The 19,574-nt window shown below is 42.2% G+C and overlaps 1 protein-coding gene and 1 long non-coding RNA gene across 4 annotated transcripts in view; one reads left to right on the plus strand and one right to left on the minus strand.

Annotated features, from left to right (window-relative positions):
- Nucleotides 1-641: 641 nt before the first annotated feature.
- The window catches only part of LOC140648897 (uncharacterized), a 28,718-nt gene continuing 9,785 nt past the window's right edge, over nt 642-19,574 (minus strand). Inside the window, exons 3-5 of one of the 3 annotated variants that reach the window (XR_012041380.1) lie at nt 14,429-14,573; nt 2,498-2,859; nt 642-1,671 (exon numbers count right to left, since the gene is read on the minus strand). This is a non-coding gene — a long non-coding RNA (uncharacterized lncRNA). Of the gene's footprint in view, nt 2,860-14,428; nt 14,574-19,574 lie in introns of all 3 variants that reach the window. The other 2 variants (XR_012041381.1, XR_012041379.1) reach the window with 2 other exon arrangements.
- LOC140648912 (nuclear receptor subfamily 0 group B member 2-like) lies at nt 6,145-11,125 on the plus strand. Its single transcript, XM_072855392.1, has 2 exons — nt 6,145-6,718; nt 10,824-11,125. The coding sequence occupies exons 1-2, from the start codon at nt 6,145-6,147 to the stop codon at nt 11,123-11,125; spliced, it is 876 nt and encodes a 291-aa protein (XP_072711493.1).

Below are 19,574 nucleotides of genomic sequence, written 5' to 3' on the forward strand. Positions count from 1 at the left end.
TCTCTGAAATCTGAAGTAATTCAAGCTCATGCAATCGAAGATGTGCTCAGACTTGGATGTACAGCTTTTGCAAAGAAGTTTAGGCTCCAAAAGTGGACAGGGTTTTGTTACTCCGCTCAGTTCCAGGGATCCCCTGATGTCCCCAGAGGTGGTGGGTTTGTGAGCTGCTCTGTCCCTGTCCCTTTGGGAAATAGTAGGAAAATAGTAAGGAAATAGATCTGCAATAATATCCCACCACAGCTCTGTCTGAACTCTTCCCAGACTTACTTCAAATCAGATGGGAAACCACCTGCAAGAGAATGGAGCAGGTATCTCCTTGGCAGGGGTGTGGTAGAAGAAAGTCACAGCAGTCAAGGTGGGGAGATGGTCAAAGACAAATAGAAGAAATGTGGCTTTTCTGGGTAAACTGTGGTGAGGAAATATCTGATGAAGAATCTCTCTGGGGTTGGGTGAACACTTGGAGATTTGTACATACAGGCTCCATGAGTCATAATCAGTTACTGATTATGAAGAATCAAACCCAAATGATGTAGATTTTTCGATCAGTTTTTAAGTAGTCTGAGCTGGAAGAAAATCCAAATTTTGAGATTGCTTTCTTCCCTTCTCCCCCCCCCCCCAATCTGCTTAGATAGATATTTAATTTGAGTTATTGACAGAGAAGTTATACTATGGCAAACAGTGAGGGAAGTTTGGGAATGTTAATTTTGTCACCGGGAAAACTCAATGCGTTAGTCCTATACCCCTGGCAGAAGTTAGTCGCCCCTCATACATTTCAAAATAAAATGGAAGTGTTTGGGATTTAGTTTTTTTGGACCACAAATTACTTGTTAAGACCTTGCTCATTTTATCATAAAAAAAATGTGTAAAGGCAAGTTGAAGACATACACCACATATCTAATCTGCCATCTAACCTTCACTTGCTAATCTGTGGTATTTATAGAGTGCTAATCACTAGATTAGGCATTTATCTTCAATGATATAAGACAGACTTGAGTTTAATATGATAGTGGGCTCCATACTCCGTTAAAATGTTTATCATCTCAACCACTCTTCTCAGCAGGGGAGGGGGCTGAAGGGAGGAGTCACCTTTTCAGTGCCACTCTGGAGATGGCACTGCTGGCCAGGAGCATTTTCTAACTTTGCTTTTTCCAAAACTGTGCCCATTTTCTACCTTGCTTTCCAGCATTTTCCACTTGCCGAGCAACAATAAGTGGTATATCTATCTATATTTAAAATGACAGATGGTGCCTCTCCCAGTGCTGATAAGGGTGACTGTGCAAACACTGGCTCCTTGGTGGGGGAGCTGTAGAAAAATGGCACAATCTGGTATGAGATCCTTTCTGGTTTATTTTATAATCTCTACACCCCATCCCCCCAAGGTGTGCCCTTATAAAAATTTGCCAATTTACCCTTATAAAAATTCACCAATTTTTCCAGTATGAAGAAAGCAAACGATTGATGTTGGGTAGCTTAAAACCTACTCATGTCTCCAGATTCACGCCTCTTTCCACACACTGCTTAAAACCCTTACCTTTAACCAAGGGAGAAATGGCCCCGTAGCAGCACGTCTGCTATGGCGTGTGCAGCTCTGCTGCAGCTGCAAAGTGGTGACTGCTCAGGTTTTTAGATGAAGAAGGCTCTGACCCCATGTTACCGAGAGGCAGGATAAAGCTGTTCAAAAATCATGGAAAGAGTTTACTTGTCCAGCTGGGGTTTTTTTTGTTTGTTTGTTTGACACAACCATGAAAGCCCTTTTGGGTTTATTTATGCATTTGCATACATGGAAATCCATTGCTGCTTTAGATTCATAAGAAGCTGAAGAGTTAAGAAATATGTTCCTCTGTCACCCCATCTTCTGCCCAAGGAGCACCACTGAGCTGATTATTTACTTTCTGTACTAATATTTTAGTCTCATATTTGGTTATAGCTCCAGATGGCACGTGTTTGCATTCACATTTGCAACAGCTGAAGTATGGCCAGGCAGCATAAAGTCTCTAACAAAATGTTCTCGGTCTAAAATGAAGACAAACACTCTCCCTTCTTCAGCTAGTGACCAGCACCTGTCAAAAAGTCACTTCAAATGCTACTCCGGTGTGTTTGGAAACAAAGAACAGCAGAACCTGAGCTAAACATAGATGCCTGGGGTATGTTTTTAGGAAGGGGGCTTCTCAGAGCTCCTACTTCATGTCAAGATGTGGGGCAGAAGTTCAGGGACATTTGCCTTTTTGCTAACTCGGTCACCAGAGCCAAGTTTAAAACAGGCCTAGTTTCAGTGATAGACAACATTTCACTGCAGGGCCTCCTGGGGCAGCTGCCTCTCTATTAATTTGCTACTTCTATTCAAATGGCTATTGTCAAAAAGATGCTGATTTTAGCAGACCTAATCAAGCAAAGTATTTTAAGCACATGCTTAACTTCAATCACTTGAGAAGTTCACCTACTGATCTTCAAGATAAGCTAAACATGTTTAAAGTAACTGGATTTATAATTTACGTACCCTTGCTTCAGATGTAAGGGCCAAATCCTAGTTTGCCATCGCATTACCTGTGGGAGCATAAGCTAAAGACGCTGTTTCAGAGCTTGTTTCAAAGCTGAGCAGGCTTTAACTTGGGGATGATACTTCCCACTATCTGCCTAGCCAAAGCAGGCAGTCTGAATGGTAGCTCTTGGTTCCTCTAGTTGAGAAACGAATACCTTTATTGCTCAAGGCAGATGGTGTGCACCATGGGACAAGGAGGAGATGGAACCCTTCTAGAAAGATACTGGTTTTATTACTGGCTCCTTTTGTCATCATTAAGGCTGCTAGTGAAGTCAGGTGTCCTCAAAAGTACCAGTGACATGAGAGTCATCCAACTCCTCCTGGAAAACAAAATGTATAAAAGTTGTAGAGAAAATCCTGTTCTCAAGTCATATAGATGTTTATAGGCCAATTAAATGTTTGTACGGGAGACCAGAGAGATAAGAGATCACTGAATCAAGGAATATGTGCATGTATCAGACTGGTGTGACAGGATGACCTCAAAAAGGCTGCTGTCAGCTTCCTAGGAAGGCGTTTCCTTCTCATAGCCCATATGAAATAATAGCAGAAGATGCTTCTCCAGAAATGCATCTGCCTCCAGTCTCACCTTTTAGGAAAGTAGGAGAGCTCGCATTGCTGCTTAGTAATAGATTAGTTACTACATACATTGTGCACCAATACATATAGTCCAACATATATATACTTGTATATATAGACACTCTACTGCAAGGACAACGTCAGATTTTCTGCCCCATTGTTAAGTTATGATAGTCTTTTAAACAACTCACAGCATTGAGTGAACTATTCTGAAGAGCAGTGCCTTCAAAGTTTCAGAATATGAATGCTTGCTGATGATACAAAATTATTCAGAGAAAGTCTAGGGTTGTCAGAAGAATTGCAGAAGCGCCTTAGGAAAATCGTCAACTAGGTGTCAAATGATAACTCAGTGTGTATATATATGGCAAAAGATGCGCATAAGATAAAACACTCCTGACTCCACTCCTGACTAAGATGAGAGCCTCTGAATTGATGACTATCACTCAGGAGTAAAACTTGGGGGCTGTGACGGTTTCATGGCAACAACAGCTCAGTGGTCAGGAGTGACTTCTGGGAAAGGCAAAACAGAGAACTTTGCTCTGTGCCTGTATAAATCTGTGCTCTCCTAAGTCCTAGATACCGTGTCCTGATACTTTCCCCGCGTCCCCTTAAAGAATATCTTAGGAAAGATACAGGACTAAGAGAGGTTCAAAGAAGGGTAACAAGATGATCAAAGGCATAGTACCCCTTTAAAGAAAGAACAATTTTGGTAGCTACATGTCTTTAGTTTGAACAAAGGATGACTGTGGGAGTCTTACCGAGATTTATAAAATAAAGCAAGCTATAGAGAGGGTAAATAGGGTGACTATACCAGGAATGCCTGTTAGAAAAATATCATTTGCTTCTGCCTCTTAGAACTACACACAATCAAAGGAAATCAATTATGATAAATAGAAATGGTATCCAATACCATATGTTACTGACATCAGGACTCTCTGCATATGACTGATGCAGATCTCAGAAAAAAAAAAGGTAGGAAAGGAACCAATTTAATCTGGAGTAGAACTTTAAAAAGCACACTTAATACGAACTGTGAAATGATGACATGAACCATGAGGGTGAAATGCTGGTGATCTGTGAAATGGTGCTGATTTCAGCTGAAGTCAAAGATTTTTTTCCTTGGAGTAGAGGAGTTGGGTTTATCAGAGCTCACTCTTCTACCTAGGTTACTGAAACACCACCATGCTCACCAGCAATTAGGAGACAGAACTTCTTTTCACAAGCAAACTCTGCGTAAAAATGATTTTCGCAAGCTCGGTCTCTCTCTTTCCAGTACAGCCATTAGCCAATCTACGTAACTCTTGCAGAACCTCAGATGGCGTTAGCCTTGCAACTGGAGTTCATTCCACTGAACCTCAGCCCAGCTAGAATTTTACAGTGAGAATATGAAGAATGGGACTTTCTGGGGACTTCTCCGTTGCTGTGTCCTTTAACCTAAAAAGCTCTTTGATAACCCAGCAATGGACAACAGTAGAGAGCTGCTGAATGGATGGAGAGGTGGACAGGCAAACCCCATCAGGTGTTCAGTGCTCTGGGCCCCCTTGACCTTCACTGCAGTTAGTGGTATTTGCACCTCAGCAGCACTACACTTCTAGATTGCTCAACTTTGGAGCAGTCATCTCTTCCTGCACTTTTTATCTCCTCAGAAGGGGAAAATTTTGCAACATAAGTATCATGGAGAGGTAAATAAATGTAAATTTTAAAATGGCCCAGCACGGAAAAACCAAACAATTGTATCTAGCAAAGGCCAAATTTGCGGCTATGCATCTGATGGAATGGTCTTTACACACCTAAGGCTTGGACATCTAACAGAAGTAGCTCTTGGAGTTGTTGTTTTTAATGCTCATTTTTTGTTAAGACATGCTAAGAGCCCAGATGGTAGGAATGCATAAACATTATGCTTGGTGAAAAAACTTAGTAATTCTTCCCCTATATAAGACCAAGCAAGAGAGTGTGAAGTAACAAAACTTGAAGTATCAATTTCTTCTTATTAAGGCTGAGTTCCTTGCATTCCTGCTACTTAATGTTCCCTGATGTCGACTGAAGAGTCCTGACAATTCTATCATTCAGCTCTTGCTCTTCTACAAAAGTTCACACGTACAACAGTACAAATTGCTGTTTTGCTCTCTTTCTTAATCAGTTTTATTTCCACAGCTTGCATGAAGAATATTTAATTATACAGCAAGTCTGGGAGAAGTCCACATGTTCTGTGTTTGAAATTATCATATGTGAAGTGCAGGAGATGATAACATTGTCATGAGCTATAGCAGCTGACTTTCTCTAAAGTTTCTCTCAAATCTCCCAGGAATGTGAAATAATTCCTATACATGGGATTTCTATCCCCAGGAATTTCACCTGTGAGCTCCTTGACATAGGTGTCACATCCAATTATCTACAGTGTAAAGTATGAACACTGTTAAGTGCTCTGTGAAAAGTAAGGGTAGACATCCACGGTGTCTTCAGGTGGCTCCTTTTAACAAGAAATAAAAGCATCTACTCAAGGGACTGCTACCACAGCACTGTTCATAAGTATACATGTATTTCTGTGCACTCCAGAGCATTAGCTAGTGGGCAAAGTCAGTGTATCAATAAAAATATAGACAACTTGTTCCTTCTTCACTTCTGGTGTCATAGTTTTCACTGCGTTTCCCCTCAGGGGCAGGTTGTACATGTTATATAGCTGGCCTTTGCAAAAATGCCACTGCTGGTGGCATCAGCAGAGAGCCGCTGGCATGGTGGCAGAAGGCCAGACACAGCCTGCCTGCACCGGGGCACAGTCGTGAGCCTCCCGCTCCCCTGGGGCTGCGGCAGCCCTGCGCAACACCGGCAGCTTGCCGCCCCGCCTCGTTCGAAACAGACTGGTGCAAATAAAGTTCAAGGTAACTTTACAGATCAGGGTCATATCACTTTTCAACCGCCTGTGCATATAAAAAGCACACAATGCCTCGCCGTGTGGCAGAAATGCTCTCCCCTGCTGTTGTTGCATAGCTCCATGTGCACTGTTTCCTCCCACGGGCAACTCTGGCTCTATGGCTACCAAGATCCCAGCTGAGAAATTTGGGAAATGTCAGTGTGAGACACACCATGCTAAGAGCATCCTGTACCAGCTCCTTAACAAAGAGCATGGAAGTGAGCCCAAGTGGCACCAGCAGTATCGCAGTCCCCACTGCTCCACGGGAAGCAAGGGCTGCTCTTGTATGGACAGGAGAAGAGCTGTCCTGGAAACACCAGAAGCCACATGCAGAAGAGCTTCTGAAGTGCTCTTGAAGACTTTAACTTTTATTAGAAACTTACCTTCTTTTTATCACGTGCCTTGGGAGGATCAGCTTGTCCTCATACAGCAGAACTGGGCCCCTCTTTTTGTCCTGGGCATGGCACAAGAAGGGGTGAATTTTGACCTGAGAGAGATTTCAGCCCCTAGTTTATTGAAAAAAATCCTCCTCAATCAGTCTTTGACAGCTAGCAATGAACTGGGCAGCTTGTCACTGGGAGCATCTTTAGCAGAAGTTCAGAAGATGAAGAATTTATTGTGGAAATGCTGGGACCTGGACATAAGTGCAAAAGAATATGCCTATCTTAAAGGAATTATTCTTTTTAATTCTGGTAAGTCCTCCTGGAAATCACACAGATGATTATGTGCCTAGAAGGACATTTGGCATTTTCATTTGCATATAGACAAATGTTTAGTTTTATGCTTTTCTATGAATATAGCTAAATGTTCTCAAAAACCTGTATTCCACAATTTAATGATTTTCTGCCTGAAGTAGTTTATTTAGGTTCCTTGGATGTGTGCAGTAGGTCACCCACTGTAAGCCAAAACAGCTTCTATTAGACAAATTTTAAGTCTTAAAGAATTAACCATGTCACTTCAAACTGATTTCCAGTTCAAAGGTAATACAGCAGCCTCACCCATAGTACAGCAAAGGAGAGATGGTACATGGGTACGTGATGTGAGTATTAGAAGTATTTTAACAAAGACTTCCTCTGTAGCAAGAACACTGGAGAAGACAATCTGTATCATCTGATTTTCATCAATGAGGCAAAAGGATACTGTGTTCAGGTTACACAGCTTTTTTTAATTATTTATTTATCCTTTAGTATTTATACATTCAAAGCCTGGGGCAGCAGTCACAGAGCGAACTCAGGCTAGCGATTGCATCCTCTCACTTCTGGTGCCAAGTTCAGCCTCTTTAGGAAGGAAGGTTGCCTAGGTCAGCGCCACGGAATGCGTGAGTCATTAAAAGCTGAGCTTTAAGTCCACTAAAGTAAATGGAAAGACTTATTGACTCCAGCCTGCTCTGGCTCAGATCCCTGACTCCTTCCACAGCAATCACTTGTTGGCTGCACTGTCAGCAGTGTGCTATACTTGGGACTGCACCAAAAGGATACTTGAATGCTTCAGTTATTCCATTATATTTCTTGTGGTGAATGGTTTATAGGCTGCTCAAAGGCTGTAGTGACTTTGTATTTGTTTCCAATAGGATTCAAATTCTGATTCTTGAGATGTAATGTCATCCAGATGTTTGGTATTGTCTTGTGTGTCTATGCTGCAGCATCAAACCAGTGGAGTTTGTTTCAGTGCAACTTCTTTTCTCAGTTTTTCACAATAAAATCAGGCCGAAAGAAACCACCGGTTATATCCAGGGTGATGATAAGAGAGAAATTCCTCATCTGCAGCAGCTTACACAGTTTAACTAGCAGGCATTTTTATTATCTCTGTGGATTAAATGTGATTTTTCACTTAAGGAGAAAGCAGCAGAAGCAGTGTTATGTTCCGGATTTGTGCCTTCTAATGCCTGCTGCTTCCCTGGGGTGCCATACGAGAGACCCCGCAGCCCTTCATGCTGTCTGCAGACACTGTCCAGAGTTTCAGGGGGACTCCCTAGTTCTTAGGTGGGATGACCCTACTCTCTGCAGGCGCCTTTCTCCATGGGCTGCAGAAGGCACCTGGGAAGACTTCAGTTAAGCCTAGGTTGACTCCAGATGAAACAAAGAGTTTCAGTCTAACTCTGGGCTGAAACAGGTACCCAGGGCTTATACACAGCCCAAACTGCCCTTTCTCTACCTTTGTTTGTTGCAAACAAATCCGTACAGCTGTCGTTTCACAATTACTATTTTTAATAGTTTTTGAACACTTTCCACCAAACTCAGAAAATGTTTTCTACATACACGCAGCACATTTTCAGCTGCCCTCTTAGTTTTGGCTTGATGTTTGGTCAAATCTTAGTATTTTGCAGGCCTCAGTTCCAAGAGGATTTCAGGCAGCCATCAGCACCGACAACACTAAACCCTCTCCTGGATCATGGAGTACCTCGTGTGGGCTCCCACCCTGAATGTTTTATTCCTGCTAGGACCACCAAAACTGGCTGAGGCAAAGGGGAAGGACCAGGCACAGAGCAGTCCAGAGCTGGGTTATGGGTTGGAGTTCAACGGGGCACCCAGAAATGCAGCTGTAGCAGCACAGCTAGGCCAGTGCTTGGGCAAGAAGCATGACAAAGCAAGTATGGCAGAGCTTTGCTTGTGCCCTAAGTGATCTCTTGTGGCATAGAGATTGTGCTTACTATCATTAAAAAATCCCTTTGGGGACAGGGTGGCAGGCAGCATGGAGTGTAGGTCCTCCCACTAAAGCACAATCTGCCCAGTACTTCTGTGCAGGAGGCTCTGGCTGGGTTACTGATTGACCACATCTGGGCCAGCAAGAACCTGCGAAGGAGAAAGCGTGCGCCCAACCCCTGAGGGGAAATAGGCAGCCTTGCATCAACCCAATCCAGGCTCTCCAGAACATACTGCCATCCCTGCTCTTCGCAGGGGTGCTTTGGCTAGGTGGCTTCGGAGAGGTGAAAGTGTGTATGGGTGAAGGGTCCAGCTGCAAGGCCTTCTCTAGGACCAAGGCGGTAAGTCAAAGGAAGCAGGTAGGACTGTCCCACCACGCATGAACAGCACAGAGTGAGCTGAAACTGCTCTTGCTGCTTTTGACAGCTGTCTGAAAAGCAATGGGAACTGCACAGTGAAGAGGTGGGAATCAGGAAAAACAGTGTTGTTATTGTATCAGTGCCATATATATATATTTATGGAGTTATATATACATATATAACACTCCATTAAGGCTGTGACAGGACTTCTGTTAAAAAAGACGCTCCTAGGTTTACAGTTCAGCTGGAAACATGTGTTTGACTGAATATTATTACAACAGATCTCAGAACAAGAAGTTTCTCATTATTTGTAAATTAAAACCAGTGTTTGATTACATACAAAAGAAGACCAAATAGGGAAATTAAACAAATTTGAAGGGATATAGGCAATTGCAATTTCATCCTGAATATACAAAATCCTGACAACTTCCTTTCCATGAAAAATTCAACACTTGGAACCATCCTCACAGCTTGCAGCTGGTGGTAATCCTGGGGGAGAAGATGACTTTTCCAAACCTTTCATTTCTGGCTAGCCTGATTGCAGGCTTTCCTGAGGCTTCTTCTCCTCTGGCAGTGATGTCTAGGGAGAAGAGAGCTGCTGAAGACTGACAAAGGGCAGCCAGCCACAGACTGAAAAAACCCAGCCAGGTTGGTTTTGCCCTAGTACAGGGCACTAGGCAAGAAGGCAGGACCTCCCACAGTTAAACGAATGATCCTGTGTGAAACACTCCCCGGTCTAAGCTATGCCGATCCCATCCCAGGGAGGTATGGAGTCAGTCACTGTAAAAGATGCTAAATAGGCCTGGAGTGTGTTGCTGAGAGACAGGTTAAAATAAGACATGGGAGGCAGGAGAGGCAGAAGTCAAAACTTGGGGGATTTGTGCTACCCTTGTCCAGGCTGCAGCAGTTCTGGGAAAGAAAAGATGGTGTTATCCTCAGGCGGCGAGGACAGAAGGCAACAGGTTGCTGAGAGCTACATGACAAGGCAATCCCACCAGAGGCAAAAGATAAACACAGGGTGTCCTTTGAACTGAGCCCCGGCACCTGCAAAGACCCTCAGTGAGCCGACAGGTTTGAAGTCATGCACTACGGGAGGTATGTGATTGAGGCTCAAGACCATGACTCCATAGGGCAGAGATCTCTCCCTCTTCAAAAATGGCTGAGGAAAGGGAGTACAAAAGCAGGAAATAGAATTATCTATCCTACTCCTGTGGGTGATGATACATCTCACAGAGAACCTTCATGCTCTTTTTAGACTGTAAATGAATATATCTAGATAGCATGGTGAACCATAGTGCCCCAGCTTAGTCTAGCAAGCAGAGGAAACAATAGGAGGGAGATGGGACCGGGTAGGCTGGAAACCTATGTCTTCAGACTGCCAGCCTGCTCACTGCTCCAAACCACCGCCTCCATCTTCCTGATGTTACCTACCTATTTTAGATTAGGGCTGGAATGTTTCCACCTACTTAGGCTACAGTCTCAGCATCATTTGGTGGGTAGACAACACTCTAAAGCTTCTTCTCCATCTGTACTGAGTCAGTTACCTCCTGTTACCATTTCAAAGCTGAATTTAATGTAACGGGCTAGATTCCAATATGCTTACAATGCTGCTCAATGTTCTTTCAAATTATTGAACTACGCATTTCTTCTTTTTCCAAAAAGTATGTTTAGAAAGTTTTTATTGTTTTCTAGAGAAAGTAGTATTATAAGCTAGAAAGCCAGACACCCATTGTTATGAAGGGCACAGAATGAAAGTATTTACTCAGGATTTATTATTTTACTTTTTGTTTTGACAGGATGCCATGTCCTAAAATGTCTCCCCTATGTACAAACACTGCAGCAGGAAGCTCAGCAAGCCTTGATGGAGTTTATCTCAATGATGTTCCATAGAAACCTAGGCAGGTTTGCTTGGATTCTTCAGCTAATCGCCTCTCTTCGAGACATTGATGCAGATGCTATTGAAGAGCTCTTCTTCAGGCCCATCCTAGGAGAGGCCACCCTAAATGTATTACTTCTAAGAAGCCCTATATATCAAGCCAGACTAGCTTTGAAAACAGATGACATCTGTGCTCTTAAATACCTACTTCTGAAGAGATGATTTTATGAGCTAAACACATTTCAAACAAATCATTGATGCATTTTTGTAAGCCATATATATTTTTTGTATGATGAAGTAATTTTGTAACATTTTAGAATTAAAAGCAGAGAAATCTAAGCATTTCATGATTCTGTGTGCTTTCAAAAACCTTTAGTCTAACCTATTCAAAGACTGTCTAGGGGCACCAGCATACTTTCCAGTTGTACTAGGTTCAACCGTATTATTTCTAGTGAGCATTTTTATAGCTGTTTAAAACTATACTATATGCTTTTGTCTTTCCAGAATTTTTTTCTTTCAGGAAAAGGGGCAGTGGTAAATTTTATGCAGTGCATCACCAATTGAAGATGAATAGATACATAAAAGGCTGTTCAATGGTAAAATCAGTATAAATCCTTCCTTTTCCTGGGATGTCATTCCCTAATCCCAACCCCTTTTCTGTTCCACTGAGAACTCTAGTCCTTGGCTGTAGTTGCTTGATGGAGCTCCCCCTTACTAACTGCTTTCTTATAGGTTCCTTTTCTAAGTCTTGCAGTAAACTGTGGGCATTAAATCCCTCTCCCATTATTCACAAAGTCCTTCCCTGACTAAGAAACTGAACAATATGATTCAAAAATTTGTTGACTAGACAAAAGCCGTTGTTCAGGATTGTTTTCAGGATGGGAATAACAAAGGCTGAAAGCTACTGTGTTATGCCATAAGCAGCAGAACTAATGTAGACCAGTTTCCTACATATTTAAGATCTTTCCCCTTTAGCCTTCCCTGCACCCTTTTATAATTACCCTCACTTCCCTCCAAACAGATGGCAGATGTTCCTTGAACAGCAGAAATGCTTAAATATGGTTTGCTACAGATGTGTACAATCTGTTCCTCCATCTCTCACTGCAAGAGTTCCATGTCTCCACCTCCAAGTGTGCTATGGCATGCCCCACAACATCTTGCTGTCTCCTATCTGTCTGGCTGGAGAAGAGGCAGCATGTGTTGGGGTTGGCGCCAAGCTATGTATGTGCTGACTGGTCATCTGTCAAGATAAAAAAAACATTGATCTTACACTTTAGCTGCACTAAGGGAAGCTATTGGTATCTCTTTCCTGTCCCATCCCTCTCCCAGTGGTTTCCATGAAACGTAGAGGAATCAATTTCTGAGTTTTTTCAGTAGAGGGTCCAATCTAGTTTTGTTTGGCAAGTGGGCTCAAATTCACCAAATGGGGACTGACAGGCAGGTAGACAGACAGGAGGACAAAGAGTATGATAGCTTAATCCATGCTCCCTTATAAAGGCAAGCTAAAATCATAAGAAAAAGAACTCACACAAATATACACGCACACATCTACACATATTTACATACAGAGATGGATATTCAAAGGACTTTAAAAGAAAGTCCGTCAAGGAAAAAAGAAATTTAATTAATAAGAAGAGTTTACTACCTACCAGTTTTGACTAAATACCACACATTTTCCCCCACTTTGGTAACTGAGGAATAAATTGTAAAAATAAAGGGAAAAAAGCAAAACCCAAACAAGACAAACCAACTAAGCCCCTGGGTACTCGTGATCATGGAAGTAACAACCTCTACAGTAAACACAACTCACCTTCCTATGTTACAAGCTAACCAAAGCTTTCAGAAATTAAGCTTTTGGGACTTATGTTTTCTATGGAAAGCCTTCAGGCTAGCAGTTTTCAGTAGGTTTTTGTTAAAATGGTTCAATAGTACTGCCACAGATCAAGTGCTGCGTGGCAACAGCATATTCCATGGTTAATTGTGTTAGTGAATGGAAACATTAGTTCCAGAGATTTGCTTTTTGTCTGTTATTTTTAAGATTCACCCAAGCAGTATACATCCCAAAATTGTATTTGTACATTTGGTATCAACAATATCATATGGTAGTAGACACAGGAGTTTCTCTTTCTCAAACACCTTCCAAGTCCTAACAGCTTCTACCTTCTGGCTACTACAAATGCTCCACTTGCACAGGTGACAGTGCAGCGCAGACTAGGGCTGCAAGAGTGGGACTCAGCTGGCCTTGCACACGCAGCAGCTTCTGCAGTGAGAATGGGAAGAAGATTCCTGCTCTGATCTGAGTGCTCCCACTGCTGGTGTGAAGAGAGCAGAGAGGGCAAGAAACACTCTCAGCTCAGTGGGAACAGTAAGGAATTTTGAATAGAGGTAGAAAGTACGGAAAACATGTAAAATGAGAAATAGTCATGGGTGGTTAGAGACAGGAGCAAAAAGGGAGGTCAAAAAAAGCTGGAGAGGGGGACAGAAGCAGCTTATTAATAGAGCTAATTTCTGTGTAGTGTCCAGTTTACCTTCATAAGCCAAAGGCCTGCTCAGTGACTCACCAACAACCTGAACGCAGGACAGGGTTCATGATTCAGTAGCCTGAATTTCAGGCTACTGAGAGCACATCAGACAGTCTCTGCTAGCAGCTTTACTTATTGAAATCTGCTTCAAGGTCTTTGACTTTATGTTCAAGATATACAATGGCTTCACTTCAACTTTCTTTGAACGGGAGGGCACAATGCCAACACGTTCCCATGGCTTGGCTCACCTGGAAGACAGTGCTATATTTCCTGGCTATTCTTTTAGCCTGATGGGTGTCTATGTAACCAGCTGTCTGAAAAGAATGCCTAGCGCTCCACAGTGAAGATCATGGTCAACATCTTGGGTTTTCAAGACTGTGTTACCTTCTACCATAAAGGCAAATACTAGGCTTCAAAGGGAACTCCCGCAAAATCTGATACTCATGGACCTCACCTCATTGTGCTCTGAATACAAGATTCAATCCTTCAACAGGTCTTTAACAAAACACATCTTCTTTAGTACGTATGCAATTAAAAAACTCAACAACCTTGAGCTAAAGCTCTGTGTAACCAAACATTCCTCATCTCACAGACCTGATCACAGAGAGAGCATGAATGGTAATAATCATTTGCTTGATATCTTGTTCAAAGGGGCTGAGATACTATTGTCTTGCTGAGGACAGAGTAAGAATCTGTATCTAATGTAATTAAGCTGCATAGGAAGGTGGAGGCTGTGAAGGTACAAGAGGCAGGCAGGAACCAGAGAGATGAGGGATCATGAGCAGAGGTTACAAGCAAAAGCAGGAGCTCTCTCTGGAAGGATGAAAGGCACAGCACAAGACAGCCTTAGAAGTCAAGGGAAATAACGCATTGGAATGGAGAAGCAGAGGCAGAAATGAACAGAAGGCAAGAGGAAGATAAGGAAAATTCCCCCCCCCCCCGAAAAAAAAAAAAAAAAAAAAGAGAAAAAAACAACGAGGAGAGAAAGTTTGTTACCACTTACTTTAGCTTCTGGAACTGAAACTTCTGGTTTCACCATTTCTCCGGCTGTGAAATCCACCAGCAAAGTACGTGTATCCATCCCCCTCTAGTGCCCAGGAGACGACAGTATTGCCATCACCTAGAGTGTGAGCTTAGCTGATGGAGACCTGCCAAATAAAGTACATAGCGCTGCTGATGACCCAGGCAGAGCTTTCACTCGAGACACCTCTCCTTTCTCAGTTGCTGACTTTTTCAAAATACTGTGTTTTTAATATTTTTAATATTTTTAAATTGTTAGAATAAACCTACATTTGCAAAATCAAGAATGAGAAAGTAAATTCAATTTGCATGTGAAACCTTACTCCAGCCTCCTTCTGAATATTATCATAAGCTCTTTTAATGACCTGATTACAAACTCCTGTGGTTCCCCCTCAGGACTCCCTACCTTACATAGAGCAAAGAATGGGCTGTACTGTGGGAATTTGTGATAACTGTGCAATGGAGGAGGCTGCTGTCTGCTAAGGCTCAGCTGCTTTTGTTGCAGCACCAACATTGCAGAACCTGGATTAAAATGGGTCTGCAGTGACAAAACCAATTCTCTTACAGTTAAATTGGACAAATGACATCTTACAGACTGTGGGGCAACCACGTAAACTCAAGTGGCATTATTCCAGGCACTCCAGAGTGGTATGTGCCCCAGAATAAAGCTGCTACTAACATTGTTAACTGGAGTAAAAGTTTTTCAGTTTTCATAGTGGCAAACACAGGGCCTGGGGAAGCATGGTTTGCAGAAGTCAGTAGGGTCTCACAGCTGCAATCCAGGTCACAACAAACTGCGTCTCACACTTCCAAAATGATACATAGTGCTATAAGCACTGAAAAATCAGTCTGTGCACACCCAAAGTGCAGGGAAGCTTTCAATGGCTCTAATCTTCCTGCTTTTCTTCCTCCTTTGTAAAAAGAAGTCATAATAATATTGCCTCTTTTCGTGACGGATCTTTGAAGATATTAATCAGTGTTTGTAAAGAACTAACAAATACTATACCTGAAAAGTCCCACTGAAAAAGAAAAATTCTGTGTTCTATGCTATATTCAATAGCACACAGTAAAACAATGCAGAGGTCCACGCATTACAGGGAAAGGATATAAAGAGAAGATACTGAAAAGTAAGATTTAGTAAGCACTGAGTAAGGCAGTGATCCTGTCGCAAAAATAACATGCCATTTGCTATGGTGGGATCCACCTTGCGAGTGAGTCACTTGCACTCTCTCTAGAGCACAGAGGGATGAGCATGCTCCAAGGGAGGTATGCCTCCCTTCTCCTAGACTCCTGTCTTAGGTTTGGATGAATCACACTATGAAGTGCTTTACCTCTGCCTACTGATACAGCTAAGGAGCCTACCTGACCATTTGAGATTCATTGCCTAACTTTCAGATGGTAAAAGTGAGATCAGTCCCACCTCTACAACATATACAGAAGTGGTCTGGACCTGGTTTGCACATGCTATTGTTGTTAACTTTAACATCTTCTAATGTTAGCATGCTTGGCTTTGCAGTCCTGATCTTTAAACAGTAGGTTTTAGACTTATGCTTCCAGCTAAATGTGTATTTCTAATAAACAACTGACATCTGATATAGGCTTGGAAACAAAGATAATTCAGTGATTTTATTCACCTGCCCAGAAAGGACTAAGAAGACACACTATTCTCTGAGAAAACATTCATCTATTTTGTTTAAGTAATACCAGATTTCAAATTCACATGGGACATCACATTCATATATCTCTGTCCTTATCTATATCAAGATTTCTATGTTTTTCTTCCTGTGGAAGGCCTTTATTACCTCTTTTGTAGAAACGAAGGTATTTCATTCGAAAACTAAAATTTCAGTTTTGCTAGAAAGCACTTGCAAGTCATAATCTCAGTCTTAGATATAATTTTATTTGCAGCTGAGCCAACTATTATAGGGTACAGATATGTGAAAAATGCAGTGCTGTACTTCATATTTATATAGTCACACAAGGAAACATATGCCACTTATTTCCATCACAGGTCCACTGATAAAAGCAGCCTCACTCAGGGAGAAAAAAAATGGAGACAAGCTTCTATAATACAGGTGTAGGCTAAAGAAGCTCAAATTCTTTTAATGACAAAAAACGATCTTGCTGAAGCCAGTGTTACTAATTGTACAGAAATCCTCAATCTTTTCCAGTGGGCCAGGAGAGGGGAGGGTGGGTCAGTAGTTCAGTTTTGCTTGGGCTTGTTATCAACTGTTGTCCTAGGTGAGGTTGTGATTTTGAAAATACAAGTTGTCATTCTTCCTGTGCACTCTCTCTCTCTCTCTCTGCCTGGGGAGGTAGCAGAAATGTTGCAAGATGAAGCACTCCACATGTCACCTAAGATAAGAACTTCTTCATCAAAGGAAGACACGGCCACAGCTATTGGCTTGCAGGTAATCTCAGGAGCCAAGAATGCAAAGCTTCAAGTAGCGTGGGAATGGTCCCATTTCAGTCACAGCGGAAACAGTGCGAGCCACGCACACTCACATAAGCATAGATGTTTACTAGGAGGGCAAAATGGAAATTTAGTGTCATTGAGACAGCAGTCAGGATGGCAGGAGAGAAATTTGCAAAATAAAGGTCTTGTTTACGCAGATGACAATGCAGTGAAGGGTCTAACAATCTTTCCCCACCAGGATCTTATTAGCAATTAAAAATAATCTGTCATATGCCTATAATACACTTGCTTCCAAATACACATGTATCAGTCAGTGCACTGGAACATAACTTGATGCAGTAGATGGCTGTGGCCACTGCAGCATGAGCGGGGGGGTTGCACATTTGTTGAGGAGCAATTGAACTTCTGGGAGCGTGACATGAATTATGACAGACAAGGAAGGGATGCTCTAACTAGGAGGAACAGTGGCATCATCTCCACTGTGCAGTGGTGTCTAGGAACTCAGCACAACTAGGAGGGCAATCAAAGATGTAAGAGTAAGTTGTTACTGGTGCCATGTCACACACGATGTCAGTGAATCAGACTTCTAGTCTGCCACCAAACATCACACTGTCATACAGAAGTGACCTGAGAGATGTTGCACGTGGCTCCCGAGTGTGCTGCTGTGGTACCTTGGATTAGTAGATGTTGCTACTACATTTATTCTGGGATCTCAAGTCCCCTCAGCCCTGCTACATCAGCTTGTCCAGTCCCTGCAACCCTAATCTAAGTAGTTTTCACACTCCTCTGAGGCACCAAACATGTGAGCCCTGCACAGCCCTCTGAGGGTGTATGGATAGGTGTGGACTCCCTCGCCCACACTCCAAGTTAGGCAAAAGCAAGCCAGTTCAGATCTGAAAGTCATGTATTTGCACAGATTTAACAACTTGGGCACAGCCCTAGGCGACTCCAGCTACACAGATTCCAGAAGTGGGTGGCATCCAATTGGCTTGGAAAGCGAGTGAGGCAAATATATGTCTGTCTGCACCTGTCCTGGTCAATATATATGAGTCAACAGCATGATTATTAGGAAAATAAGATCAGGGCAGGGACTAGGAAGGTCCTCCTACAACATCCAATCTGGTCTCTCTCATCGTGGATATCAATCTTGTATATGATTACATCCCCAAACTTATCAAGCTCCACCTGAAGATAATCTAGGATGTGTTTGTATGCTCTATTCTTAATGGGACAGCACCCAGAGCCTCCTGATCTGATGGTTAGGAACTTTCTAATTCCAATTCTAGATTATTAACGACTAATATATGTGCATTCTTTCTTGTACCAATATTGTCATTCAATTCAAATAACTTTTCTCACTCCAAGGTGTTAATCCAAGACATTTATAGACAACAGTTGTATCCCCTATCCATCTGCCTCTGTCAGTCCCTCCTGCCATCCCTACTCTGATAGTTTTCAACTTAGTGCATATATCATTCTCTTGTTTTTGACTGATGGCCTAACATTATGTTCACTTCATCTGCTTGAGTCAGAGGATGAATCCCTCTGGTACAGAGGTGAATCTCAGATTTGCTCCCATCTGTTCTCTCCTTCACCTGGAGGTCATTTTGTTTCCTGTTCTATGTCATAGTCTCATGTACGGCCTCATTGCTCTGTCTGAGGTTCCACCTCTTAGCTATCTCAATCATATGTTCCTCTCCTCTGTTGCAACTGGCTTCCCTAATTTTCTCTTTTGCCATTCCATCATCTGCCTGCTTTTTCATGTCCCTTTCCATTACTGCAAAGTAATTTCTCAACTTATTCTTCTCTATATTTTTTATTTTTTGTTTTGCAACTGCATCCTTCTTCCTCTCTCACCCTTCAGGTTCTTTTCCTAGATCCAAGCCTTAAAGAAAGGATGAAAATCCTCAGACCTCCTCCTACAAATCGCTACACAAACCATCCTTGATGTTGTTTGTTTTGGGCAGGCAGAGCATTGCTTGCAAGAGTAGTTTTTCCTTTGGTCTTGTCTGTAACAGTCTTTCACAAGAAGCTGAATGTGTGCAGTTGTAGGCAGTAGCTTTGACAGTACATATGAAACATCAGTAGGTCTTGTACCACCTCCTGGCACATTTGAAGGAAAACAACCCCAGGCATTCATCTACTGCAATGTAAATCATCCCAGTATCTTGGAGACCCGAACAAAACCACTCCTGTTTTCTATCTCATCCCACTTCTTATCATCTTCTCAGCATGCTAAGAAAAGTGTACTAAGAAAGCATACTTCTTTCTTTCCACTAATCTCATTTCTGGGTGATGTGAGAAGCCTAGCAGAGAAGACAGAGCAAGATGGTATAGAGCATGAGTCTTCACAGAGTCATCATATGCCTAGGAAATACACTTTGTCCTGCTGCTCTCCTGAATTTTTTTACTTCTCCAGCTAACCTGCTTCTACTGTCCTGCCTGAGATCCCCCTTTCAAAGGAAACTCTTTAATTCATTAATTTGAGTTAGTACAGACCAAGGGTTTTCCTCCTATCTTAGTGAAATGTTATCCCTTCTTTGCATTCTGAAATGTGTTTTAGTTTACTGGGGGCTCCTCAAAATAAAGTACTGGAAAGTACAAATTTACAGTTTATTACCTAGACAGTTCAAGAAAAACAAAACCAAACTGTTTGATGCTCTCTGTAAAAGGAGATGAGGCAGAATACAAATAAAAATCAATGATTTTTTTT

The sequence above is a fragment of the Ciconia boyciana genome, chromosome 3 (genome assembly GCF_034638445.1).
Source record: "Ciconia boyciana chromosome 3, ASM3463844v1, whole genome shotgun sequence".
Classification (NCBI taxonomy): Eukaryota; Metazoa; Chordata; class Aves; order Ciconiiformes; family Ciconiidae; genus Ciconia; species Ciconia boyciana.